The 26,276-nt window shown below is 48.4% G+C and overlaps 1 protein-coding gene across 1 annotated transcript in view; it reads right to left on the minus strand.

The window, feature by feature from the left end:
* Positions 1 to 9,789: 9,789 nt before the first annotated feature.
* CDH5 (cadherin 5) overlaps positions 9,790 to 26,276 on the minus strand; it is a 33,884-nt gene continuing 17,397 nt past the window's right edge. Inside the window, 11 exon segments of the mRNA XM_070397839.1 lie at positions 9,790 to 10,128; positions 10,130 to 10,392; positions 12,374 to 12,619; positions 14,966 to 15,074; positions 15,420 to 15,544; positions 17,071 to 17,213; positions 20,194 to 20,444; positions 21,327 to 21,514; positions 22,545 to 22,709; positions 23,854 to 23,970; positions 25,099 to 25,387. Coding sequence (XP_070253940.1) covers positions 9,871 to 10,128; positions 10,130 to 10,392; positions 12,374 to 12,619; positions 14,966 to 15,074; positions 15,420 to 15,544; positions 17,071 to 17,213; positions 20,194 to 20,444; positions 21,327 to 21,514; positions 22,545 to 22,709; positions 23,854 to 23,970; positions 25,099 to 25,387 — 2,154 coding nt within the window. The 3' untranslated portion in view covers positions 9,790 to 9,870.

Here is a 26,276-nt window from a genome sequence, read left to right on the forward strand (position 1 = left end):
GGGGCGGGACAGGCGGGAGAGAGGCGGGGCCAGACAGAGTGGACCATTTGCTGGTGGTGTTCCCCACTGGAGGCCGCGTGGGCTTCCCTGTTTGGCCCAGTCTTGCCGCAATCTCGCCCGAAGGCCGCCTCTCCCCTTCCTCTCTCCGCCCCCTACTCCCCCACTACTCCCCCCCACCAAGCTCCCCAAGTGGCTATGCGCCTCACTGGCCTCAACCACCCACAGGGCGTTTTGGGGAGGCCAAGAGATGCGGGAGGCCAGTGAGCCAGACAGATGTGTGTGGACAGACAGACGTGTGTAGAGAATGACATACAGACTGCAGGGAGCAGAGGGCAAACATACAGATCTGTGCAGAGAAAGGTAGACAAACGATACAGATCTGTGCAGAGAAGGGTAGACAAATGATACTAAAGGGTGGAGGAGGGGAGGAGGAGGCTTCACGATGACCTGGCCTGTGGGTGGGATATCTATTTAAAACATCCATCATCAGACCTTTCAAGAAGGTTACCTCTTGCTATTATATTCTTTTTTTTCTTTTGAGTTCATAATTTATTGTACAAATTGAGTATCATCACATGATGAGTTGACATGAGCTTCTCTAGGCATGGGAAATTAACAGATGAGGTACAATTTATAATTGTAGGGTGGGGCCAGGGCAGAGTGAGGTGGGGACAAGCTGCACCTGGCCAGAATTTAGGGCCGAGATCCCCCTTAGAGATTGGCTGACTGTAATTGATCTTCATTTTGACATAAATCAGCACCCCCTCCCTTGCTTCCTGCAATGTCCTGGTTCCTGAAACAGGTCAGTGTCCTGATCTGGTCAAGCATGTAGAGTAATTTCCCGCACCTGGTAGCATTCAGGTGCTGGTACCCCCTTTACCCTAAACCCGTGGTTGGCAAACAGCGGCTCGAGAGCCACATGCGGCTCTTTGGCCCCTGGAGTGTGGCTCTTCCTAAGCCTTAGGACAGCGATGGCGAACCTATGACACGCGTGTCAGCGGTGACACGTGAACTCATTTTTTTGGTTGATTTTTCTTTGTTAAGTGGCATTTAAATATATAAAATAAATATCAAGAATATAAATCTTTGTTTTACTATGGTGGCAAATATCAAAAAATTTCAATATGTGACACGGCACCAGAGTTAAGTTAGGGTTTTTCAAAATGCTGATACACCAAGCTCAAAAGGTTCGCCATCACTGCCTTAGGAGTAGCCTAATTAAGTTGATAACAATGTACCTACCTATATAGTTTAAGTTTAAGAAATTTGGCTCTCAAAAGAAATTTCAATCGTTGTACTGTTGATATTTGGCTCTGTTGACTAATGAGTTTGCTGACCACTGCCTTACAATTCTTTGCCACCTGTGAAGGGGCTGGCACATCATTTGGTCTTGCAATCCCCAACACACCTCGGATGTAAGTTTCCCTTAATCAACTCTTAGTTCCCAGATTGGAGTGGCCTGCTTCTTTCTTTGATCTCTCTCTTCCAAGACTCTGCTTACAGAGGTAGATTTTCTGTCTTGGGGCTCCTTGGTGGGTCTGCGTGTATGAACAGTTGCCAAAGGGGACAGCTTACAGGTAAAATCACTCAATAACCACAGATCAACAGGTGTCTGCTCAGGGTCGTCAAATCACCTTTAGTGGGGTTGTGCAATGGGCACAGCCCTGGCCTGGGGGTCCTAGAACCTCCAATCCTAGCTCTCTGGCCCTGGTCCATACCGTGCCCCCCCGCCCCCAGTCCTTTATTTGTTCATTCATAAAATAAATGCATAGGGTTGGACAAAGGGCCTCTCAGGTTCCTTTATTTAAGACTCAGAGATGTTTCCCTTTATTCTGGCCCCATCCCTAGCACACATGCCCTCATGAGAGCCCCAGATGGAGCTGGAGTTCCCCAGCCTGAGACTCACCCCCTCCTACAGTCCGGGAGGGATGGCGGAAGCAGGGCAGGAGGCAGAGTCCAGAATGAACAGTTACCAAAGGAGGCTTGGAAGTGTCCTCACTCACTGAGGCCCTAGACCAGTGGTTCTCAACCTTCCTAATGCCGCGACCCTTTAATACAGTTCCTCATGTTGTGGTGACCCCCAACCATAAAATTGTTTTCGTTGCTACTTCATAACTGTAATTTTGCTACGGTTATGAATCGTAATGTAGATATCTGGTATGCAGGATGTATTTTCATTGTTACAAATTGAACATAATTAAAGCATAGTGATTAATCACAAAAACAATATGTAATTATATATTGTGAAATATTTATTTCTAATTACAAATAGAAGAAATTTTGTCTTGAAGCATGGTGTAGCATGGGTAACAGTCTTAATATAACAACAGTAAACCACATTGCTACATTTTGCGACAGTATGCGTAAAAAGCCAACGTCAGTGCGAAGGTTGAGATTGCTTCTTTCTCACCAGATCAGAAATTCTCGGGGCAGTCTTTGCAAGAGCACAACGAAGATCGTCTTCCACAACAAGTCTACTTCTGTATTTAGACTTGATAACCATCAAGCTGGAAAACCCTGTTTCACACAGATATGTTGTTGGAAATGGAAGAAGATGGCGCAACACAGTCTCAGACAGAACAGGATATGACTGCAAACACTTGATCCAGAATTTTGTAACTGGCATTGTAGAGAAATCAGTTCTCGCTGCATCGTTGTTAATAGTTCAATGAATTCCTCTTGTGCTGTCTCAGGAACATCTTCAACTTTGACTGTGAATGGGCTTTTGGCAAGTGCAAATGGGGTGTCAGGTAGATTTGGAAAGTACGATGAAATTTTGTCTACAAGCATGTGTAAGTGTTCTTTCACAGAAATTATCATCGTAATCCTTTTGTCTGGTTCAATGTCATGTTCCTCAAAGAAAGCAGATAAGGTAGGCAACATGTAAATTTTATTTTCATCCAATTTTTAAAAGCCAAAGCTGAAGTTTCATTTAGAATGATCGGATCTTTTCAGACAAATCGAGGCATGTTGCATTTAGTCCTTGCAGTGATAAATTTAACTCATTCAAGATGGCAAAGATGTTAACCAAGTAAGCTATTTTCTGCAGTTCACTTTTATTGCCGAAAAGTGCTTTGAACTGTGGTCTTGCTTTCTGATTAAAAAATGTTTTGAATTTATCACGAAGCTCAAAAACACGTTTTAAAATTTTTCCTCTCGACAACCATCTCACTTCAGTGTGAAATAGCAGAGCATTGTTCGGTGCATCCAACTCGTTGCACAGTTGCGAAAACAGTCGACTGTTTAAAGTGCTCGCCTTTACAAAATTGACACAACTTATGACACTTTTCATTACTTCTTGTAACTTTTTTGGCAGCGTCTTCGTTGCTAATATTTGCCAATGAATCATACAGTGAGTTCCGATGACTTTTGGTGACTCATTCAGTACCAAACGTTGAAATCCAGCTCGACATCCTAGCATAGCTGGAGCACCATCTGTGCACACACCACAAACCTTTCCCCAAGAGATCTTATGCTCTTTCAGAAATAAATCAACTGTGTCAAATACATCATGTGCAGTAGTTGTCGTTTCAAAAGGTTTGCACAAAAGAAACTCATCTTTAAAGTTGCCATCATTAATATACCTCACGTAAACCAGTAACTGTGAACAGTTTGCAACATCTGTAGATTCATCAAGCTGGATACTAACTATTGGAAGTGGAGCAGATTTAATTTCCTGGATTACCTGATCAAGAATATTAGCAGACATGTCATCTAATTTTCTGCGGACAGTGTCGTTAGATAAGGAAATTGCACTCAATTTCGTAACAAATTCGTCTCCGATCATAGTGGAAGGGAGAGGGAGAGACAGAGAGAGAGAGAAACATTGATGTAAGAGTGACACATCAACTGGCTGCCTCCCTCACAGGCCCAGATTGAGCCTGCAACCGAGGTGCATGCCCTTGTCTGGAATCGAACCCAGGACCCTTCAGTCCACAAGCCAACACTCTATCCACTGAGCCAAACTAGCCAGTGCAAGAAGACCTCATTTGAAAGGTTGTGTTTATCTAACCTGACTGGAAGCTTGCATAAAGCGAATAGCCTTTTGTTGGGAGAGTATTTGTTGAAAAAAAAAAATCAATGGTAATTGTATAACATGGGAGTTGCTTAAGGCAGGGATAACATTGGGGGCAAATAAGACACGGAGGAAACATCTTGAAAGGAAGAGCTGGTGAAGGAGCTGTCCACAGTGGGCGTTGAGAAACTTTGGCCTCTTCCTGGGAATCTAAAAGGCCACTCACATGGATAAAGCTGTGCACATGCCCAGGAAAGACCTGGAAAAGCTCCAGGTTTTCAGTCCTGGCTGACCTTGAGGCTCTGTGCAATCAATAAGCGAAGGCTAGGGCAGAGTTGTAACCTGCCTGCCTGCGCATTGAAGGCCTTCCCCAACATGCACACACAAGCCCTCAGCAAACACTGAGAGACTTACTGGTTCCAGGCGTCTAAGGGAACCTCTGCCAATTATTAGCTGACCACTACCAAGCAGAGACTTCAGTGGCCACACACAACAAAAAGTACAAACTTTATAGTATTAGTTTAGGACAGCCACTAAACAAAGTGCAGCAGGAACAAAACCCAGTAACAACAATAACTCCTAGGGCACCAGGATCTGGTTTCACAGTTGTCACGTTATTTAAAACTAGAGGCCTGATGCAAGAGTAGGCCTTTCTTCCCCCGGCTGCTGGCACCGGTTTCCCCCCGCACATGGAACCTGGGCTTCCCTCTGGCCGCTGGCAGACACTTGGGACCTGGGCTTCCCTCACAGCTCCGGCTTCGTCCAGAAGGTTGTCTGGTCTAGTTAGCATATTATGCTTTTATTATTATAGATATGCAGGTAGCTACAAAAACTATGAAACATGCAAAGAAACAAGAAAGTATGGTCCATTTACAGGAAAAAAAAAGCAATTAGTAGGAACTATCCCCAAAGAAACCCAGATGTTGGACTTAGTAGACAAAGACTTTAAACTAGTTATTTAATATATGTTTAAAGAACTAACGAAAACCATGTCTAAAGAACTAAAGAAAAGTATGACCATGATGTTTCACCATCTTTGTTGATAGAGAATATCAATGAAGAGGTAGAAATTATTTAAAAAGAAACAGCCCTAACCGGTTTGGCTCAGTGGCTAGAGCATCAGCCTGCAGACTGAAGGGTCCTGCGTTCGATTCTGGTCGAGGGCATGTGCCACGGTTGCAGTCTCCTTCCCGGCCCAGGCCCTGGTCAGGGCTCATGCAGGAGGCAACCAATCGATATTTGTCTTTCTCTCTCTCTTCCACTCTCTCTAAAAATCAATGGAAAAACATCCTCGGGTGAGGATTAAAAAAAAAAAAAAAGTAAAGGATTCAAATAGGAATTCTGGAGTTGAAAGTACAATAAGTGAAATAAAAAATTCACTAGAAGAGCTTAAGAGCAGATGTGAGTTGGCTCAAAAAAGGATCAGCAAACTTAAGGATAGGTCAATTGAGATGATCTAGTCTGTGGAATAGAAAGAAAAAAAATGAAGAAAATACAGTTCCTTAGATACCTGTTGGACATCAGTAAGCATTCTAATATAAGTATAATTTGAGTCCTACTGAAGAGAGAGAGCGAGAGAGAGAGAGAGGCAGGAAGACTTTGAAGAAATAATGCCCCCAAACTTCCCAAGTTTGATAAAAATATTAATCTACACATCCAAGAAGTTCAATGAACTCTAAGTAAAATAAGAACTTACCTTAGAACTTATCCTAGACACATCATATTGGAACTATTGAAAATCAAAGATGGGGAATATTGGAAAGAGCAAGAGATAAACCATTTATCACATACAATGTTTCCTCAATAAGATTAACAGCCATTTATCCTCAGAAGACAGTGGGCTGACCTTCAAAGTGCTGGAAGAAAAAGCCTATAAACCAAGAAGTTTATATCTGGAAAAACTATCTTTCAAAAATAAAGGAGAAACACAGACATTTACAGATAAACAAAATGGTAAGAATTTCTCACTAACAGATCTTCCTACAAAAATACGAAAGTGAGTCCTTCAGGCTGAAATGAATAGACACTAGGCAATAGCTTCAATCCACAATAGAAGTAAAGATCAGCAGTAAAGGTAATTGTATAGGTAGAGATAAAAGACAGTTCAAATAGACATTTTCTTGTTTGTAACTCTTCAAGAAAAGAGTTGTACCGATTTTTCGGTAATTTCCGAATCTGCCGCTATACCGCTATACCTAATTTTCGGTACTTTGCCTAGACCTATTTTCTACAATGTCTCCAAGTTCCATCTTATTCTAACCACTTGTTTGCATGTAACTAACGTTTTTCTATATCATGTTGGTTTTTTCTCTTTAATGCTCAGGAGCCCAGGTATAGGCGACAGTTAGGTTCAGGGCCTCAGGTCTGGTAGGGTTAAAAGACAACTGCATAAGGCAATCATTGTAAATCTATGTTGATGGGCATACAATGTATAAAAAGTAATATGTATGACAATGGTAGTACAAAGGAGAGGGTGGTAGTGGAGCTATATAGGAGCAAAATTTTGTATTAGGCTGGTACAAATTCGAACTCTATTATTATCAATTGAGATTTTAAATATGATCTTCAAGGGAACCACTAAAAAATTAACTCAAAAAGTAGAATAAAAGATTTGACAAGATAATGAAAATGCTACATTAGGCGATAACTATTTAACAGAGAAGAAGGCAATATTGGGGTAATAGAGCGACAAAAAACATAAGACACAGAAAACAAATACAAAAACGGCAGACAGAAATCCTATCTTATTGGTAATTACGTTAAACAGACAAGGATTAAACATGCTAATAACAAAACAGATTGGCACGATGGGTAAACTGCCATGATCCAACTATATTTTGTCCACAGAAGACACGCTCTATATTAAAAGACACAAGTAGATTGAAAGTAAAAGATGGAAGAAGGTATCTTATCTAATAAAGAGAAAATATGCAAATTGACTGTCATGCCATAACGGCCAAAGATGGCTGTGCCCATAGCGGAGGCAGGGATTCCATAACACTAGATGGTTGTGCCCACAGCAGAGGCCAGGTTCCTGTAATGAGTCTTTTAAAAAATATATATATTTTATTGATTTTCTACAGGGAGGAAGGGAGAAGGATAGAGAGTTAGAAACATCGAGAGAGAAACATCGACAGGCTGCCTCCTGCACACTCCCCACTGGGGATGTGCCTGCAACCAAGGTACATGGCCTTGACCGGAATCAAACCTGGGACCCTTCAGTCCTCAGGCCGACGCTCTAGCCACTGAGCCAAACCAGTTAGGGCTGTAATGAGTCTTAATGAGCAATCAGCAGGGTCCTGAAGCTGTGTGGCACTGGGCCGGGGCAAAAGACCTGAGGCTGTGCCCCCACTGCCTGGTGGGGCTTGATGGGACCTCAGGCCGTGCCCCCCCACATAGCAGAACTTGATGGGGAAACCTCAGGTTGCATCCCCTGCCTGGCGCTGGACCAGGTGACCTGGGGCCACGCCCCCCACCCGCGGGGCTTGACGGGGTTGGGGCTGGCCAGGTCTGGGTCTCACGGGATTTTGAGGTGCATGTGGATGGCAGGGAATTGATTCTGGTTCCCTCGGCATGCCCCAGACTCGACAGGAGGAAGATTTTCATACACATTTTACTAATTTTCTTTCTGACACTTCTATTATTGAGAAAGGGCAAATAGCAATATTCAAATATGTCCTCTAATTAATTCCCTTTTAATGTGCATGAATTTCGTGCACTGGGTCACTAGTACCATATAAACAGTAACCAAAAGAGAGCTGGAGTGACTGCCAGACAAAATAGATTTTAAAATAAAAATTGTTCCTAGATGTAAGAGGTACATTTTATAATGCTAAAAGGGCCAATCTGTCAAGAAGGTAAAATCATTTAAACTTATATTCCCCTAACAACAGACACCAAAAATACTCAAAGCAAAAATGGATAGAATTGCAGGGAAAATAGACAATTCAAGAATAATTGTTGCCCGACTGGTGTGGCTCAGTGGTTGAGCATTGACCAATGAACCGGGAGGTCACGGTTTGATTCCCGTTCAGGGCACATGCCCAGGTTGAGGGTTCGATCCCCAATGGGGGGTGTGCAGGAGGGAGCCCACCAATGTTTCTCTCTTGTCATTAATGTTTCTATCTCTTTCTCCTTCTGTCTTCCTCTCTGAAATTAATAAAAATACATTAAATAAGCTCACTCTCTCAGCTCTAGAAATGGAAGAATTTCAAGATCTTTATTCAGGTATAAAAAAAAAATACAGTACATTTCATGCACCAGTGTGGTCAATATATAGTCAATATCCCTGGAGCAGTTACGACAATGATAGGAAATAGAAGGTTACAGGAATTTGTTTATTCAACTAAAACACCTGGATTAAAATTGTTAATCTAAATAGCAACCTTGTTATGCAAAAAATCTTATATGTGTGTGAGACCTAGACATATATAAGTGTTATTAGTAAAAAAAATTAAGTAGTTATAAAAAAAAGGTAGTTATTGTTTAAAAATAAAGTCAGTGTTATCTACAATCCCCTGATGTGTCAGGGGCCCTCAGAGTGGGGACTTGAGTCATGGCCGAGGGTGAGTTGGAGGGTTTGCCTCCATCCCTGCCCCTCCCTTTGAGTGATTCCTCTTCTCCCAGGTGTGTTTGTGCTGGAACGTTCCACGTGTGGCTGAAAGGGGGAGATGCACAGAGGACTAAGGGGCTTGGATGGGGCGGGGCCTTGCCTTCCGCAGGGTGTGCCTGAAGGACAGGGCCCTGCTGGGGTTCCCTGAGATGCGGCAACAGCGAGGTGTGAAGGCAAATGGCTTGGCTCCGTTGTGCAGTCAGAGTTGGGTTTGGACATTGGCCAGAGTTGCCAATTGCTGTGGATCATATCTTGAGTGCCTCTGAGTCCAGAGATGAGGTGGAGGAGGAGGAGGAGGGGGAGGAGGAGGAGGAGGGGGAGGAGGAGGAAGGGGAAAGAAAAGAGACAGCAGGAATGAAGGACCAGGCGAGGCAGAGATGGGAAGACGTGTTCTGCTCTGGGCACATCTGTCCCCATTTCCCAGGCAAAACTAGAAGCATGTCAGTGAGTCTCCAATTGGGGTCACGCCCCTCGAGGCCCTCTCTGGAGGGTGGCCCTCACCCCCTGGTCTGTCACACATGATCATCCGTGTCCCTCCAGGATGCATTCACAGTTGCTTCACAGCTCAGCAAGCCACTTCCCCGACGCAGGCTGTGGCTCAGCGCTCAGTGCAGGACAGAAACTGGTGTGGCAGGCGGATGAGGGCCCCTGAGGACCCCAGTGGATAGCTGCCAGGGACCCCTTCCTCCCTCTTCAGGGGCCTGGAGAGGGGCCTCGGAGTGCGAGGGGGCGGGGGAGGGTGTGAGGAAGTTGAAGCAGGGCAGGCGGCATGGATGGCCCTGGGCTCCCTTGGGACTGGGCTGCGGGGAGGGTCACCCACAGGTCATTCTGTCCTGCCCTTTGCCTCCAGGGAGACAGGCGCGAGGGCCTCCCCAGTCTCGCTGGGGGCGTTTAGAGACCTTTGGGGAACACCTGTCTCTGGTAGTTGGACATCAGCTCTTTGAGGAGCTAGAGGAAACGTCTCTGCATTGGACGTGTGGTCCTGGTGACAGGGTTATGTGGCTGTCTGAGCCCAGGCACCGCTAGCTTGGATGTTCCAGCATTTTGGGGATAGCCGCCGCGGAAACAGGTTCCTGGACATTTCAGGGACCTGGAGTTTGCTGCCCAGGGTGGTGAGGTCTCTGGGACCCACAAGGAAGGGCTGCTGGGCCTGGGGGGTCCGTGCTGTCATTCCAGGTCAGGCCTGGTGTCCAGCTGGCTGCGGCCGCAATGGTTTGGGTCCCCAGGCCCGGGGCACCCGCCCCTAATACAGCAGCTCCTCCGGGGAGTCCGTGCTGTACAGCTCGGCCAGCATCTTGAACCTGGGCCCCCAGTCGTTGAGGAAGTCGTAGTCGATGTCGGAGTCGGACGAGCCGGTGCCCAGGGAGCTGAGGGACTCGGCGATGGACTCGGAGCCCTCGTAGTCGAACAGGTGCAGCGTGTCGTAGGGCAGGCCGCTGCTGTCCTGGTCCGCCTCGTCCTTCTTCACCTCGATCACAGCGGCCATGTCCCCGAGCTCGCCGGGCTTGGGGGGGCGGCAGGTGCCGCGGCGGCTTCTGCACCTTGGCGTACACCGACGGCCGCACGTCCCGCGTGGCGCGCGGAGGCTTGGTCCCGCCGTGGCGCACCGAGTTGAGCACCGACACGTCGTAGCTGGTGGTGTCCATCTCGCCGCCGCCCTCCTCGTCGTAGGAGACCAGCTGCTCGTGGATCTCGGGGACGCTCTTGCCGTGGGCCCGGTCCTGCTTCCGGAGCCGCCGCCGCAGGAAGAGGAGCACCATGATCACTGCCGGCGAGAGAGCCGTGGGTTAGCGGGCTGGCCCGGCTCTCACCTGCGCCCCCGGCTCTTCCCTGGGAATTCCTGCAGCTTACAGGGATCCCCTGGCCCCACACAGGTGTGCGTGGGTCCAGACACCTGGTGGGTCCTCCGCTGGGACAGAGTCTCGGCCCCACCTGCCCCCATGTGGTCCTGACTGGTCGTCAGGGCCACTGGTAGCGGGGTGGGAAGGGAGAGGGACCCAGTGGGCTTCCCTCAAGTTCATTCTCTCCTCCAGTGTCAGCCTCATCTGCCTGCATCCTTGTTTCCTCCCTTCTCACACCACTGTGGCAAACCCTGCCACCATCTTCCTTCCTTCCTTCCTTCCTTCCTTCCTTCCTTCCTTCCTTCCTTCCTTCCTTCCTTCCTTCCTTCCTTCCTTCCTTCCTTCTTTCTCCCTCTCTCCCTCCCTTCCTTCTTTCCTTCCTTCCTTCCCTCCTTTCTTTTACAGATTCTTTCTTTCTTTCTTTCTTTCTTTCTTTCTTTCTTTCTTTCTTTCTTTCTTTCTTTCTTTCTTTCTTTCTCTCTTTCTCTCTCTCTCTCTCTCTCTCTCTCTCTCTCTCTCTCTCTCTCTCTCTTTCTTTCTTTTAAATTGATTTAAGAGCCCTAGCTGGTTTGGCTCTGTGGATAGAGCATCGGCCTGCAGACTGAAGGGTCCCAGGTTTGATTCCGGTCAAGGGCATGTACCTTGGTTGCGGGCTCATCCCCAGTAGGGAGTGTGCAGGAGGCAGTGATCAATGTTTCTCTCTCATCCATATTTCTAACTCTCTATCCCTCTCCCTTTCTCTCTGTAAAACATATTTAAAAATAAAATTAAAATAAAAATTGATTTAAGAGAGAGAGAGAGGAAAGGAGAGGGAGAGAGATCAAGAGAAAAATGGTGAAAGCACAACATCGGTCTGCTGATTGTCTCCCATTTGCATCCCCTCTTCCTTCTGGGCTTCCTGGAAGCACCTCCCAAACAAACCACGTGCACCCCAATCCTAGGTTCTGCTTCCCGGGGAACCCAAACAAAGGCAAGGCCTGAAATGCTCCTAACCAGAAAAAAGGTGATATCCCGGCAGGAGGAACCCTCTAAAGCAGTGGTTCTGAACCTTGGCTGCACATTAGAAACACCTGGGAATATTTTTATTTATTTTTTATTTATTTTTTATTTTTTTAATATATTTTATTGATTTTTTACAGAGAGGAAGGGAGAGAGATAGAGAGTTAGAAACATCAATGAGAGAGGAACATCGACCAGCTGCCTCCTGCACATCTCCCGCTGGGGATGTGCCCGCAACCCAGGTACATGCCCTTGACCGGAATCGAACCTGCGACCCCTCAGACCGCAGGCCGACGCTCTATCCACTGAGCCAAACCGGTTTCGGCTGGGAATCTTTTTAAAATCCTGATTTCTGGGCCTCATCCTCCGGAAATTCTGTTTCTTCGTTACTAATGCTGTGGCCTCACCCCATAACAAAGAAACAGAAATTCCGAGGATCAGGCCCAGAAATCAGGATTTAAAAAAGATTCCCAGGTGATTCTAATGTGCAGCCAAGGTTCAGAACCACTGCTCTAAAGGGAAAGAAAGCTCCTGGAGATCATCAAAATGAGAAGTTTTTACACTTTGCATCTCTTTCCAGTTCATCAAAAGATGAACTGGGTTCTCTGTTTTCAAAACAGTTTTCATGTAGATAAGTGCCAAGAATGGTGCCTGGCACACAGGAAGTTGAATGTCATATAGAAAGAATTTTAAAGTGGGGGAGGGTCCTTGAGCCCGGTCCCCCCCACCCCCCCATCCTTAGGCACCCAGGGAGGTGAAGTTGGCAGTCCTATCTCATTGGGGCTCAGGGTGGGGACTGGCTCAGGGCTATCCTGTGGGCTGGAGGCAGGACTGACCTGGATCCCCGGCCTCTCCCTCCCTTGGAGCAGCCCCCTCCCTCTCCCCTCCCGCCCTCCGGGCACTGACCTGTGATAGTGAGGATGCAGAGGAAGATGGCTACCAGCACGGGGATGATGTTGTACCCCTGGTAGAGTTTCCCGTTGCAGAAGGTGGCCTCGCCATGCTCGTTGCACTTGCACACGGTCACGGTCAGCGTGCTGGTGCCTGTGAGGCTCGGCCGCCCGTTGTCCGAGATGAGCACAGGCAGGTGGTGGACCTTGGTATGCTCCCGGTCAAACTGCCCGTACTTGACGGTGATGTTGGCCGTGTTATCTGAAAGCACCAGGGCCTCAGAGTCAGGCTGTGCTGCCGGGAGTGCCTGTCCCCTTGTCCGCCCTGACAGTGTAGCTTGTCTCCTCCTGGGAGTCCTCCTGGATTGGGTCCGCCCACGTGCCACCTGGGGAACCTCTGTGTTCTTTGCATCCCCTGCCTTATGTTTCAGTCTTTTGTTCTTCCAGAGCGGGGATATTTTGGGCAGCTCCTTGGATGTATCTTCTAAGAATGGCTTGGCCAGAATGTAAAATCCCTGTGTTCTGTCTCTGTGGGCAACTGATATGCCTAATCCCTTCCTCCCTAACTCCACTCTAATGATAGGCGACTCTCTTTCAGCTCAATTAATGAATGTATTGTTTTAAGGTTTGACAAATAATAATCGGGGAAATAAAGTTTTCAAACACTTTTTAGATTGGGCTAACAGTCAGTGATGGCGAACCTTTTGAGCTCGGCGTGTCAGCATTTCGAAAAACCCTAACTTAACTCTGGTGCTGCGTCACATGTAGAATTTTTTTGATATTTGCAACCATAGTAAAACAAAGACTTATGTTTTTGATATTTACTTTATATATTTAAATGCCATTTAACAAAGAAAAATCAATAAAAAAATGAGTTCGTGTGTTACCTCTGACACGCGTGTCATAGGTTCACCATCACTGGGCGAACTTCTGAGACTCTTTCTGTTATCCCTGAAAATTGGCTAGAAAGTAAAAGCAGTGCTTATGTTCCTGCCTGGGCATGCTGAGGGAATGATTGCATATGGATTTGAGAATATCTGGGGCAGGCTGGGCCTGGGACTGGGCTTTGGCCCGAATTTGACTTTCCCTCCCAGCTCCAATCAATGGTGTCCTGTGCAGAACTCCCCAGGGAGCGTTTTTAAACCTGCAGGCGTTCAGACCTCACCCCTTCCCAACCACCTCCTTTCCGTGTGTCCCTATCCCCCGTCCATTGCTGACTCCGTGGCTTTGGGCAGAGGCCAGATAATCCTCCCTTTGTAGGCTTCCTGGGAGGTCATGATACTGATGGTCAGGGGAGGGCAAAGGATTTGGAGGGGGTATTTGGCCGCTGTGTAGGGTTGGCCCACTCAGCAAGCCAGCCGAGAGCAAAGGAGACCATACTTTAGATTTCAGATGAAAGCCAGTTCATTTCATTATTAAGTAGCCTTGTCTGTTATACTTAAGAGTGAACAATATGGCCATTGACACTATGGGAGAAATGAGCGCTTTCTCACTATTCCCATTTAATGCTATAGCAGGACACTCACGCTCAGTGAATCTAAGACCAACAAGCTTGCCTCCTGGCCGCACACGGGGGCTCCTTGGGGTAGCACTTAAGCTTTCCACCCCCTTGCAGACCTCTCTGAGGTGGGATTGAGGTAGACCTTGGGATGGGGTGATGGGTATTTTGGCCACATTGGTTACTACTAAAGACAGCTGAACGCTGAGTGGTCTGTCATTGACTGTCAACACGTCATGGCCACCTTCCCTGCCCCCCAGGAGGCAGTGGCTGATCCTCTGGGTCTGCCCCCGCTCTCAGAGACCCCTTCTCCGACCTTCCTCATCATGACCTTGCAGTGGCTGTGTCCATACAGGGATCCTCACCAACCACAGTTTTGCCAATCAGGGACAGGCAGGAATTCCACCCCATGCTGGGTGATGGATTGCTCTAGTGAGATTTAAGGGGGATTTTTATTTTTATTTTATTTTTTCTGAGGAAGCTGCTGAAGCTACAGAAACCTGTCTACCAGTGACTGGAGCGCAATCAACTCAGCATGATCCCACCCCTGAGCGTTTACTCATTGGAAGCTCTGATTGGCTACTACTGACATCATAGGACTCTCTGGGCTGTGATTGGCGGACCAGATCCCGTCCCAGGCCGCTGGTGGTAAGTAGTTATTATAATTGAATTAAGACCAAGATTTCTGATTCCTTGGCATTTCAAATTCACATGTCCAGTTTTGACTTTTTGGAATTGACCTCAAAGTTCCATGTCATAGAGTCAATTGTAATTATGCGGAGCTCAGAGATTGTGTGTGAGAAGGAATTCCTTGGCTAGTTTGGGAACCGAACTGACTGTCTGCACCCATATCTATTCTGTACGCCTAGTCTCTTATGGGAAATGGCAGGCTATGCGGGCTTGACAGTTTGGCCAGAGCACCTCTGACCATTGTATAGGCCAATAAGGTATTTGGCAGAAGTTGTACAAAATATGCCATGAAATGAAAACCCCAGTGAGGCCTTGCCCCCAGTTGGTTGGCTTGAGCCTTGATCCTGGCGCTTCAAGACTCAAATAACCTCCCTCCTGACCCTCCTAAGAGCCAGGCTAACTACTTTCATGTGGACGTACCGTGATTATCCGTGAGGGTGAAGTTGCTGTCCTGGGTGTTCAGGGAGAATTTGAACTTCACATTTTTTGGCGTTATGTCCGCGTCTGTTGCCAAGATTTGCACCACCAGCTGGAGGGTGGAAGACGCGGGTGGTCAGTGATGGTGTTGGGCTTGTCTGGAGTTCAGTGATGGAGACTCTGGGTTTAGACCTGACCCTGGCTGCCTCCCACCTGCAACATTGACTTAAATGACACCCACAAAGATACTCTTTGTACCAGCCCCCTCCCCGCCAATCTGTTCTCCGAGTCTTTTCTCTGAGCCTCAGTTTCTCTACCTGTACAGTAGGGATAATGTCACCTTTCCTCAAGGCTGCTGTGCAGGTCACATTAAGCAACTGATTGTGGGTGGGAGGTGCTGCTCTGAAGCCTGTCCCAGGTGGGCACCGCCTTGCCCTCCCACCCGAGCCAGACTCACCGTGCCCTGCTCAGCATTCTCGCACACTGTGGGCTCGTAGGGCTTGGCAAACTTTGGGGGGTTGTCGTTCACATCCAGAACTTCGATGTGGACCTGGACGATGGATTCTTTGCCCGTGGGGTTCCCTGCAGGGGGAAAGGACTTGTCACTGCAAGGGGCTCGGCTGATGTGTGATGAAGGGGCTCCCGGAGGGGGGCCCTTCTCACAGGAAGAGGGGGCCATGGAAGAGGGAGGCCAGGGAGGGTATTCTGGATGAAATGAGTGGAAGAGGTGGGGGGCGGGGCAAGCTTCATGCACAAGGATGCTTCCTAAAGAAGTACTTGTAAGAATGAAAAGGTAATCTCAGGGAATTTAAAAAGCTTTTCATAAAATTGAGTTAAGTCATCACCAAGCTAATCTCAGGATTTAATTAAGTAATTGAAATTAATTCAAACAAGTATAATTTATTAAATTAAATTACTTAATTAGAAAATGATTTAAAAGGTAAACAATGTAAGTGAGATTGGGTCAATAAATTACACCACTTTACAAGAATGAAATATGTGGCCATTTATAATGCCCATGTAAATTACATTTTCAAAATGTAATTTAAAAAACGACAGGTTAGAACCATGAGAAAATGGCTCTGAAATAAGGTTAAGTAAAAATGCAGGATAAGAGTTGATACAAATATTATAAACTTACTTCTGTAAAAATATGTATAGGAAAAGGGACCACAGAAGGTACACTAAAGTGCTAACAGTAGTGGTCTCTGTATGGTAGGATTATGGGGGGATCATTTTCTTCTCCTAATTTGTATTTTCCATATTTTAAAAGAAACAACAAATAACTTTTAAAATTTAAACTACTTTCAAAATTTAAAAAGTGTATGACTGTAATTAGATGGGGAAGAAAGGGCTAAAGATGGATCTGAAAACACAGGAGTCCATCACAGTTGGCTTGGCTGTCATATTGGGGATGTGGGTAGCACTGGGGGGCGGTGGCCAAGTCCCGCTTTCGCCCCCTCTCCGGGGGAGGGCGTGTTCTCCTGGGTGAGGCGGGAATGTTAATCTTTCTCTGCAGGACAGTGGTGATTTTCTCATAGAGGCCAAGGGTGCAAAACTCCAACACTTGCCTTTCCCTTTGGTGCATGTTACACTAATTTCTGGAGAACCTAACCATCTTGGAGTTAGAACCTGCCGCAGACTTTGAATTCAACCCCCTAACTGGGACATAAAGAGCCCCAGACAGCCTTTTCCAAAATCCATGATCATAAGAATCATGTGGCGCTTGTCCAACGCATGTTTCTTGGCCCCGTTTCTGGCTCACTGGACCTGAACCACCAGGGAGGGGTCTGAAAGGCTCTATGTTAAGAGGTGCCCCAGGTGATTCCTGTCACGGGAACAGCGCTTCATAAACCGTACTGTGCATGAGATTCCGATTCAGTGTGGGGTTGGGGCCTGGCCCTTGGCCCTGATAACCAGGTCTCAGGGGATATGGGTGCTTGCTGGTCCGTCCGCACTCGGGGATGAAGGCTGCCTAACATCCCAGCCAAGCGGTGCTCTAAGGGAGCTTAGAAACCTCCAGAGACCCACCGTGACAGATGATGCGACTTCGAATGAAGGAAGGAAAGGAGAAAAGCCCCGATGGCCTGGCAGATGGGGTTACTCACCTCTAGAATCCAGCTCCTTGGCCTCCACAGTCAGGTTATACCAGGGAGTGACTTCTCTGTCTACTTCTTTCTCGTTGTAAATATTCCCCTGCTTGCTTATTTGGAAGAACTGGCCCTTGTCGCTGGTCCTGCGGATGAAGTATCTGCCGGGGGGAGAGAGAATCATGGCTTTCTATTGCTCTTTGCTGAGTTCACTTCCCTAGTATGACAGACAAGGCCCTTCAGGATCTGTCCCTTGCATCCTCCTCCGTCCTCTTCTCACTGCCCGTTGCACCCCACCACCCAGAGGGGTCCAGAGAAGCGAGGTGATCCCTTTGATCTTAGCGCTGTTGTCATCTCTGATGTGAGGGTGGTGCCTGAGACTCCATCAACTGTGCTCTCAGAGCTGAGGCAGGTGCACTTTCATCACCTACCCTATAGCTGGGATTGTGCTTGTGATGAATGAAAAGATAGTTGGGCAAGAGCCAGGAAGAAATAAAAAAAAAAAGGAGCTGTAAGAGATAAGAAGTGAGTGAAAGAAAATTAAATTTGTGAAGTAAAACTGTAAACAGTTCTTCCAGAAATCATAAACAAAGGTATGAAGAGGTGAAAAGAGAGAGGAAAACTATAATTATAATAATTATTTGCTACCACTGAAGAAAGTTCCAGAGCAAATGGAACAGAAGAAATGACAAAAGATATAATGAAAGGAAACTTTCCTGATCTGAAGAAAGGCCTGAATCTACAGATTAAAAGTGGCCATTGATATGAGGCATGGTTTTAAAAGGGGATCAGTATTTAGGTATATCCTGATGACACTTTTGAATTTCAAGTCTATACGAAGACACTGAAGGGTCCAGTTAGGAAAAAAAAAAGCATTTTTATAAAGAGAAACCAGAGTCACCCCAGAAAGTCCCCATAAATTAAATGCTAGAACACTCTGATAGTAGTTTTGGAGTCAAGTGTCTATAATCTGAGTATTAGACAAGCACATCTAGATGTTATGAACATAGAAGGCAAAACAAAACAAACTGTGGTATTTGTAAACATGCAAGAAATCAGGAATGATAGCTCTCATCCACAAAGATAGGCCCTGAAAAATTTTTTTTGAAAACTTCATCTAATTGAAAAATGTCTCAATATAAAGCAAAAAGTGGGAGGAATTAAAATGAAACTATTGATTTATTATTATATATATGAAAAAGCAATGGTGTTGTGTGTGTGTGTGTGTGTGTGTGTGTGTGAGAGAGAGAGAGAGAAAGAGAGAGAGAGAGAGATTGATTTTTAACTAGAAAATGTAGGTCCTGGGAAGCATTTATAATTTTACAGATGGAAGTAAATTTCACTGATAAAAGTAAAAATGAATGTACTCTACCCAAATATCTTGGAGAAAAAAATAGATGGGGGAAAAGAAGAAAAACCATTAAGTTTGAGAAATGGGAAATGTAAAACAAGATAAAAAATAAAATTAAACATGTCACTTATGATGAAAAATGTAAATAGGTTACACACAAAGCATCCCAGTTTAGATGAAAAAGCAAAGTCAACGACATTGTATTTTTGAAAGACAACTTAATGCCAAATGGCCTAGCAAAGTTAAGAGTCAAGTTTGGAAAATATGTTATCAGGCAAACACGAACAACATGAACATAGGACTGGTGAACTTAACATCAGGCAACGTGGAGGTGAAGGCAAAATGTTTAGGTGGAACAAACTGGGTAAGGTCATAGGATAAAAGAAGTTGTAGTGAAGGTAAAATAGTTATCAGCTATTAGGAACACTAAAATACATAAAGCAAAAGCGTCAAGGAAAAGAATGAACACAGATACCATCATATTACATCACGAAACAAGTTAAAGCAAAAATACAAAATGCCCTACCACTGGTAAGTGAAAAGAAAAAAGCCGATCTTAAATTAGCCCTTGGGTCAGTGAAGAAGAAAAGCGATCATCACAGACTATTTAGAGTAGAATGGCCATGAGAGCAGTAGCCCAGGAACGCAGATGTGTCCAGAAAGGAGGGACGCGTTTGTCCTTAAGAAGAAGACGATAACATAGAAACATTAACTCCCCCACATTGATATGTAAACACCATTCTCATTAGAATTCCGATGGGTTTTAAAAAACTGGGTAAAGAATTTAAAAATTCACAAGAAAGACTGTTTTAGGGTGCATAGAAAGTATGTAAAGTAAAAAGCCAGGAGGGAGGGGCTTGCCCTCTATACACCAAGTTTCAGGGTAAAGCTGCTACAATAAAACAGGATGGTTTTGCCAGAGAATAGATAGAATAGAGGATTCAGAAATAGATTCGGATGCAGACAGGAGCCTAGTATATAACAGAAAACCAGGAGTTGCTTATTTGGTGCTGGTACCATCGGCTAATCGGGAATAAATGAGATTGCATTAAATTCATATGCACTATCAAATGTTAAGTGGCCCTAGAAAGTATGAGTTAGAACTATATCTTTTGTCCCAGGGGGTAGAAGAGAGGAGTCTAGTTGAGACAGAAGAACAAGTAGTGATGAAATGGGCGTGGCATGATAAAAAAATTAAAACAATAAAAAACCCAAACTGGACAAGCAAACAACAAACTTGCCGTTAACGAATCTCGCCGTTTGCCATGAAGAAAGGCATGATAGGACCCCATCAAACACGAGTTTGGTGAACAGGTGTTATCTGGGAGTGGGGGGCTGCTGATGTTTCTTTATCCATCTTTGTGTCATTTCTCTGTGAAATGAGCACTTTTCCCTCTTGTGTTTTGGGAAGACAGATTTAATAAAACGAGTTCAGTGGAGAGGATTTACATATGTTGTCTGGTTGGTTGCCCTCTTGACCACCAGGTCTCCCTTGATGAGGTCTGGGGGAGCCAGACCTGGGGGAGCTGGGGTCCAGAGAACAGGCCCTTCAAGGCTGAGGGGCTCTGGTGGCCGGGGCTGTGGGAGGTGGTGCTCAGGCAGGACACGGTCCCAGAGGGTGGAAGAGAGGGCCACGTGGGCCAGTGGGAGAGCTTGGCTACTAGTCCTGTCTCTGCGTTTCCCACGTACACGCCGGGAGGCTTTCCCTTTGGGCCTGGGCTCAGTCCAGCAGCCAGAAGGACCTCAGGCCAGGACTGTCATGACCACCCCCTTCCTCACCCGCTCCTCACCCAATGTTCCTCCGCGCGGCGTCGGGGTCCACGGCCAGCACCGAGCCGATGAGAGGTTTCTTCAGGTTCTCCTGCAGCTGGAAGTGGTAGAAGGGCTTCTGGAAGACGGGGGGCTCATCCACGTCGGTGACATGGATGGTGACGCGGGCCTTGTTTTTGGCGGAGATGCTGCTTGAGTAGCGGAGGTTGATGGTCGGGTCCGTGGCCTCGATGGTGAAGCTGTATTGCTGGATGCGTTCATAGTCCAGGGGCTGTGGAGGAAAGAGGATGGTGAGCCCCTGTTCAGAGCCCAGCATGTGGTGTGTGATCTTGCCAGCACTCCTGCGAGGTAGTTCCGGGATGATACCCATTTTACAGATGAGGGGCTGGAGGCCTGGAGAAGTGATATTTCCCAGGCCATCAAGGGAGTGGCTGTCTGCAGCTGCCCCCACCCCCCGCCGCATCTCAGCTGCTTCCTTGCTCCACCCTCAAGCCTGGCTCTATGCCTGGCCCTGTTCCAAATCCTGGGGACACACAGGGACCAGCCCCAGTCCTGCTCTCGAGGGGGATCAAAGACTAGTGGTTCTAGCCACAGCTCCTTAAGGACGAGTCTTTTCTTATGTTTTTGCTCAAGAATCTTCTCCTGCCCTTGCCTGCTTAGTACAGTGGGGCCTTGACTTACGAGTGTCCCGACTAATGAGTTTTTTGAGATACCAGCTGTCTCTCGGCCGATTTTTTGCATTGAGTTGATAGAGTAATTTGAGTTAACGAGCTCCTTAACGAGCTCGGTCTCGGAACGAATTAAACTCGTAAGTCAAGGCCCCACTGTACTCTCCTACTCACCCTTCCAGAAGCCGATTCATCTTCCTCCTTTTCTCCTGTCACTGCTGCTGGGGCTTCCTGGGATCACCTCCCACGTAAACTGTTTACACCAAATCCTTGCCTCGCGGTCTGCTTCAGGCATGACCCAGCCTAAGGCACCGATCCTTCTCTCCTCGCTACGCCGTCCCAGTGTCCGTGAGCACATGGATAGCTCCAAGCTGACCAGAGTGCATCTCTGATGGCCTCTGACCTGCTAGCCGCCCTGGGCGAATTCTGGAGATGCTGGGAGCCCCCAACCCCACATCTGCCCCCATCGCCCCCGGCCTGCAAACCTTTGTGGGCTTGATGATGCCCTCGTTGTGGGTGGGGTCCGTCTGGATGGTGAAGGTGTCCCTGAACTCTCCCTGTACGATGCTGTACTTGGTCATTCGGTGCTGGGGTTCGTCTGGGTCCTCAACAAACAGAGAGCCCAGGGGGCTGCCCACACGGATGTCTTCAGGCACCGTAAAGTTGTAGTTAGCTGATGCAAATAGGACGCCCCAGAGGGCATTGGGTTAATGAGATCCACAAGGCAATTGTCCCTCCTATTACCCTAATATATTCTGATATGGGAAATGGGCATGGGAAGATAATAATAATCCTATATAATAAAAGCCTAATATGCTAAGTGTCTGACCATTCGACCATTCAACCAGTCGCTATGATGCGCACTGACCATCAGCTCCAACCAGTAGGTTAGCTTGCTGCTGGGGTCTGGCCGACTGGGGCTGGGTGAGATGGGTCAGACATGGCCTGGAGCCCTCCCGTGGTTCCTCCCTGGCCCCGATGGGGCACCAGTGGGGTCCCTTGGCCTGGCCTGCACCCTCTCACAATCCAGGACCCCTCGGGGGATGTCAGAGAGCCAGTTTCAGCCCTATCCCAGCAGGCCAGGCCAGGCCAAGGACCCCACTGGTGCACGAATTCTTGCACTGGGCTTCTAGTTAATAATAATAATAATGCCACTGGAATTTTCAGTGTCAAGGCAAAATAGTTCTCCTCTATCTGTCCATCCATCCATCCATCCAACTATCCAACTAGTTATTAAGCATCTACTGTACGCCAGGCACTTAGCTAGGGGAGTTATGCATTGACAAGAGGGACAAGGAGGCAAGTCCCGCCTTCCGGGAGCTTAAGCCATGCACAACGAGGCCACTTCAGGAAAACTGGCCTGTCCTTGGGGAGGCCGAGCGTCTGGCTTTGCCTCAGTATTAGAGGGTTCATGTGAAGAGCCACCGCCTTCCTCCTCAGCCCCACCCAGGGCATGTGAGAAGCTCTTGTCAGACATTTTTGGGGAGAATCAGTCTGTGGCTGGGCTCAGTGTTCTGAGTCAGGGGCAGTAGGACAGCCTTGGGAATGTGCGCAGGGATGGGGAGCAGGGCCCCTCCTTCGCCAAAGTGACTTCCCTGAGCCCCAGGCCCACCCTGGGGTGGGGTGAGGGGTCGAGCCCCAGGTCACCGCGTCTGGAGCATTCCGCCCGCTGCCCTGCCCAGGGCCCCAGGGGAGGGGCTCACTCTGGGTGAAGATGGGGAAGTTGTCGTTGATGTCCTCCAGAGTGATCAGCACGGTGGTCGTGCCGGAGTCCCCGCGGAGGCCCTGGGCATCTTGGGCTTCCACCACGATCTCGTACTTGGCCTGCGTTTCTCGGTCCAGGTTGTTGACTTTGGTGAAGACGAGTCCTGCAGAAAGGGTCCCAGCAGGAGCCATGTTACCTGGGGAACTTGGAGAAAATGCTGGTGCCCAGGCCTTCTCCAGAGGGCACCTGACTGCAAAGCGCCCAGGGCATTCTAGTGAGCAGCCAGACCTGAGGGACATTGGCCAACCACCCGCTGCCGCCACCCCTGCACTTAGGGGCCAGAGCTGCCCAAACAGTTTGGTCCAATATTAGCCTTAGCTGCCGGAAGCACTGTGCTGAGAAAGAGCCTGAGGCCCCCTTTTGGCTCAGCATAGAGGAGGGCTGTGCCCACCGTGGTGCCCCGCAGGGAGGGTGTGTCTGCTGTGTATTTGCCATCCCTTCAGGCCTATCTTGCTCTGAAGACTCAGTCCTTACAGTTTTTTTTTTTTTAAGTCACAGTTTTTTTTTTTTTTTAAAGTCCTCAGCCGAGGGTATATTTTACATTGATTTCCAGATAGAGTGGAAGGGAGGGAGGTGGGGGTAGAGAGAGAAACATCAACAGGAGAGCGACACGTTGATTGGCTGCCTCCTGCATGCTGGGGCTGGGGCACCTGCAACAAACCTGCAACCAAGGTACGTGCCCTTGACCAGAAATCAAACCTACAACCCTTCGGTCCGAGAGCTGATGTTCTAACCACTGAGCAGCCAGCCAGGGCAGTCCTTACAATTCTTAAAGCCACACTGAGTGTATAATTACAATGGGCTATGCGCTCTCTATGCATCATATCAGACTCAAACTTCACAGGACGAATAGAAGCATCCCATTCTGGGGTGTGGGAACGAGGGCTCGCAGAGGTTAGTGGACTTGCCTGAGGTCTTTAGACAAGGCGAGTGGGAGAGCTGGGCCTGGCAGCCAGGTCTGTCTGAACCTGCACCCAGAGCTGTAACCAACTTCCACTCCTGCCTCCTGTGTCCACACCTGGGTCCTGATTTTGTTCCCTGGACTGGAGTCCATGTCTTAGGCACCTGTCTGCTTCCTTCTGCCCTCACCAGCCACCTTGTCTTACCATGGGATACCAACCACCTCCTTAGCACAGTGTGGCCCAGTGGTCAGTGACCCCTGTCAGACTGGGCTTCCCTCAGCACCCACACCTGGAATATCCGTGCCCCCCTCCCCCCCGAGCCACAGGAGGGTCAGTCTCACAGACCAGAGTTAGAAATGCCAAAATATTCGTCTCCTTTCAGGATGTGGTACATGACGGTGGTGTGCTCTGCCACGGTGGGGTCATCTGCATCCACTGCTGTCAGTTGGAAGACGGAGGTCCCTGTGGAGAGAGAATCCAGGGGTTGCAGCCTTGTGACTGCCAGCCCCACCCCGTTCCTAGATGGGTGTCCCCTGAACCCACCTCCCCCAGGGTCCCCGGGTGAAAAGGCTGCTTTATTTCCTGAGGAGCCTGCATGGGGGCAAAGTGCTGGCAGCAGGGGAGGCCCAGCCTGATCGGCCTCGAAGGGGGCAGAGAGAGCAGGTGGCTTCCATTTACGGGGGAGGGAGGAAGGGGCACGTGGTTGGATCATGAGGAGAAACCTAGGAGAGTGAGGGATGCTTCTTTCCTGCCCTGGAAGGTGAAACAAGGGCGTGGGAAGAGGCCCCCACAGGGGTGGGGGTTACAGCTCTTTCCCCTTGAATACCAGGACCCCCCTCCTTAATGGAAGGTCTGGTCCCAGGGCCTTGGCCGGGGCCCCTGGACTAAGGGGGGGAAGGGAACCCTTTTCAGGCACCTCCTGGGAGCTTGGGTGGAAGTGAGTGGATAGCAATCTCTGGAGGCCTGTGGTCCAGGCGGGTGACACACCTTGAGGTGAGGGCCCCAGTCCTGCCCCCTCTACTCCTGCATGGATCCCAGAGAGGACTCGTCTCGCCTTGGTGGCAGAGCTGGCATTATTCATGTGCAAAAGCTATGCTCTGTGTCAGTCCTGAGAGTCAGAGAGTGGGTGGGGTTTGCTCTGAAAAGTAATCAGACATGTGCGCCTCTGATGGTGAAGGCTCAGTCCATGATCAGGATCAGGATCAGGGCTCAGTCTATGGCTAGGGTCAGGGCTCAGTCCATGATCAGGATCAGGGCTCAGTCTATGGCTAGGGTCAGGGCTCAGTCCATGATCAGGATCAGGGCTCAGTCTATGGCTAGGGTCAGGGTTCAGTCCGTGATCAGGATCAGGGCTCAGTCTATGGCTAGGGTCAGGGTTCAGTCCATGATCAGGATCAGGCCTCAGTCTATGACTAGGATCAGGGCTCAGTCTATGATCAGGATCAGGGCTCAGTCTATGGCTGGGGTCATTACAATCACTGCCCTAAACTCACTGAATCCTAGCTCCAGGCATTGACATTGTTGATGGAGCCGTGCCTTCAGGCTGGGGATGGGGGAGGAAGAGGAGAGAGGGACAGACTGAGCACATACCCGCAGCTGACATCTCGGACACAGATGCGTTGAAAAACTGGTGAGTGAACACAGGCCAGTTGTCGTTCACGTCGTAAACTTTGATAAGGAAGTTGGAAGGAGGCTCCAGCTCCTTGTTGGTGTTCTTGTCCACTATGAGGGCAGTGAGGTGGTACTGGGAGGTCTTCTCCCTGTCCAGCCTCTCAAAGGCAAACACGTCCCCCGTGACCTCATTGACCCGGAAGATCTTGTCCGCCGCCTCTCCTCGCAGCACGTACTTGGTGTTCTTGCGATTCTCACTCGATATGATCTAGGAAAGAAGAGTGCTCTGAGCTGGGAATGGGCAGCGGTGGCTGTGTGTGTGTGTGCATGCAAGTTCCTGTGTGCACGTACATGTGTGTGTATGTACACACATGCATGTTTGTGCACATGTGTGTATGTGTGGTGCTGGCCAGGGATCCAAATGGGACACTGCAATTTAAAAAAATTAAAGTATAGTTGACATTCTGTATTATGTTAGTTTCAGGTGTACAACACAGTGATTCGACATTTGTATTCCTTATAATGTGATCACCATGATAAGGCTGGTAACCATCCGTCACCGTACAAAGTTATGATGACAATATTGACTATTTTCCTTATGCTGTACAGTACATCCTCATACTTCATTATTTATTTACTAGAGGCCCAGTGAACGAATTTGTGCACGGGTGGGGTCCAGCCGGCCTGGCCCCATTCAGGGCCTGTCCGGAGGAGGAGCGGGGGGGAGGTTGGCTGGCCAGCCCCACCCCCGATTGGTGTGTGGGGGGCTCATGGGGGCAGAGCTGGCTGGGGGAGGGGCCACGGGCCAGTGAGGGTGGTGGGGGCTGATTGGAAGTGGGGCCGGCTGTGGGGAGGGGCTGTGGGCAGTGGGTCAGCCCCACCCCCAATCAGTTCCCACCATCCCCATTGGCCCTTGGCCCCTCCCCCAAGGGTGTGGCCAATCAGGGGCCAGCGGCCTCGGGGAGGGGCCATGGGTGGTTGGCCTCAGGCCCTGCCCTCTGATCGGGCCGATAGCTGGCCACAGTGGGCGTCACAGCCACCGGTGGTTCTGGTCGTTATGGTGTTCTGGTTGCTGGCTTTTTATATATATAGGTAACTGGAAGTTTGTACCTCTTAGTCCCCTTCACCCTTTTCATTCATTCCTCCACCGCCCTCCC

Source organism: Myotis yumanensis, unplaced genomic scaffold (assembly GCF_028538775.1).
Source record: "Myotis yumanensis isolate MYYU_CA2020_CCGP unplaced genomic scaffold, mMyoYum1.0.hap1 SCAF_18, whole genome shotgun sequence".
NCBI lineage: Eukaryota > Metazoa > Chordata > Mammalia > Chiroptera > Vespertilionidae > Myotis > Myotis yumanensis.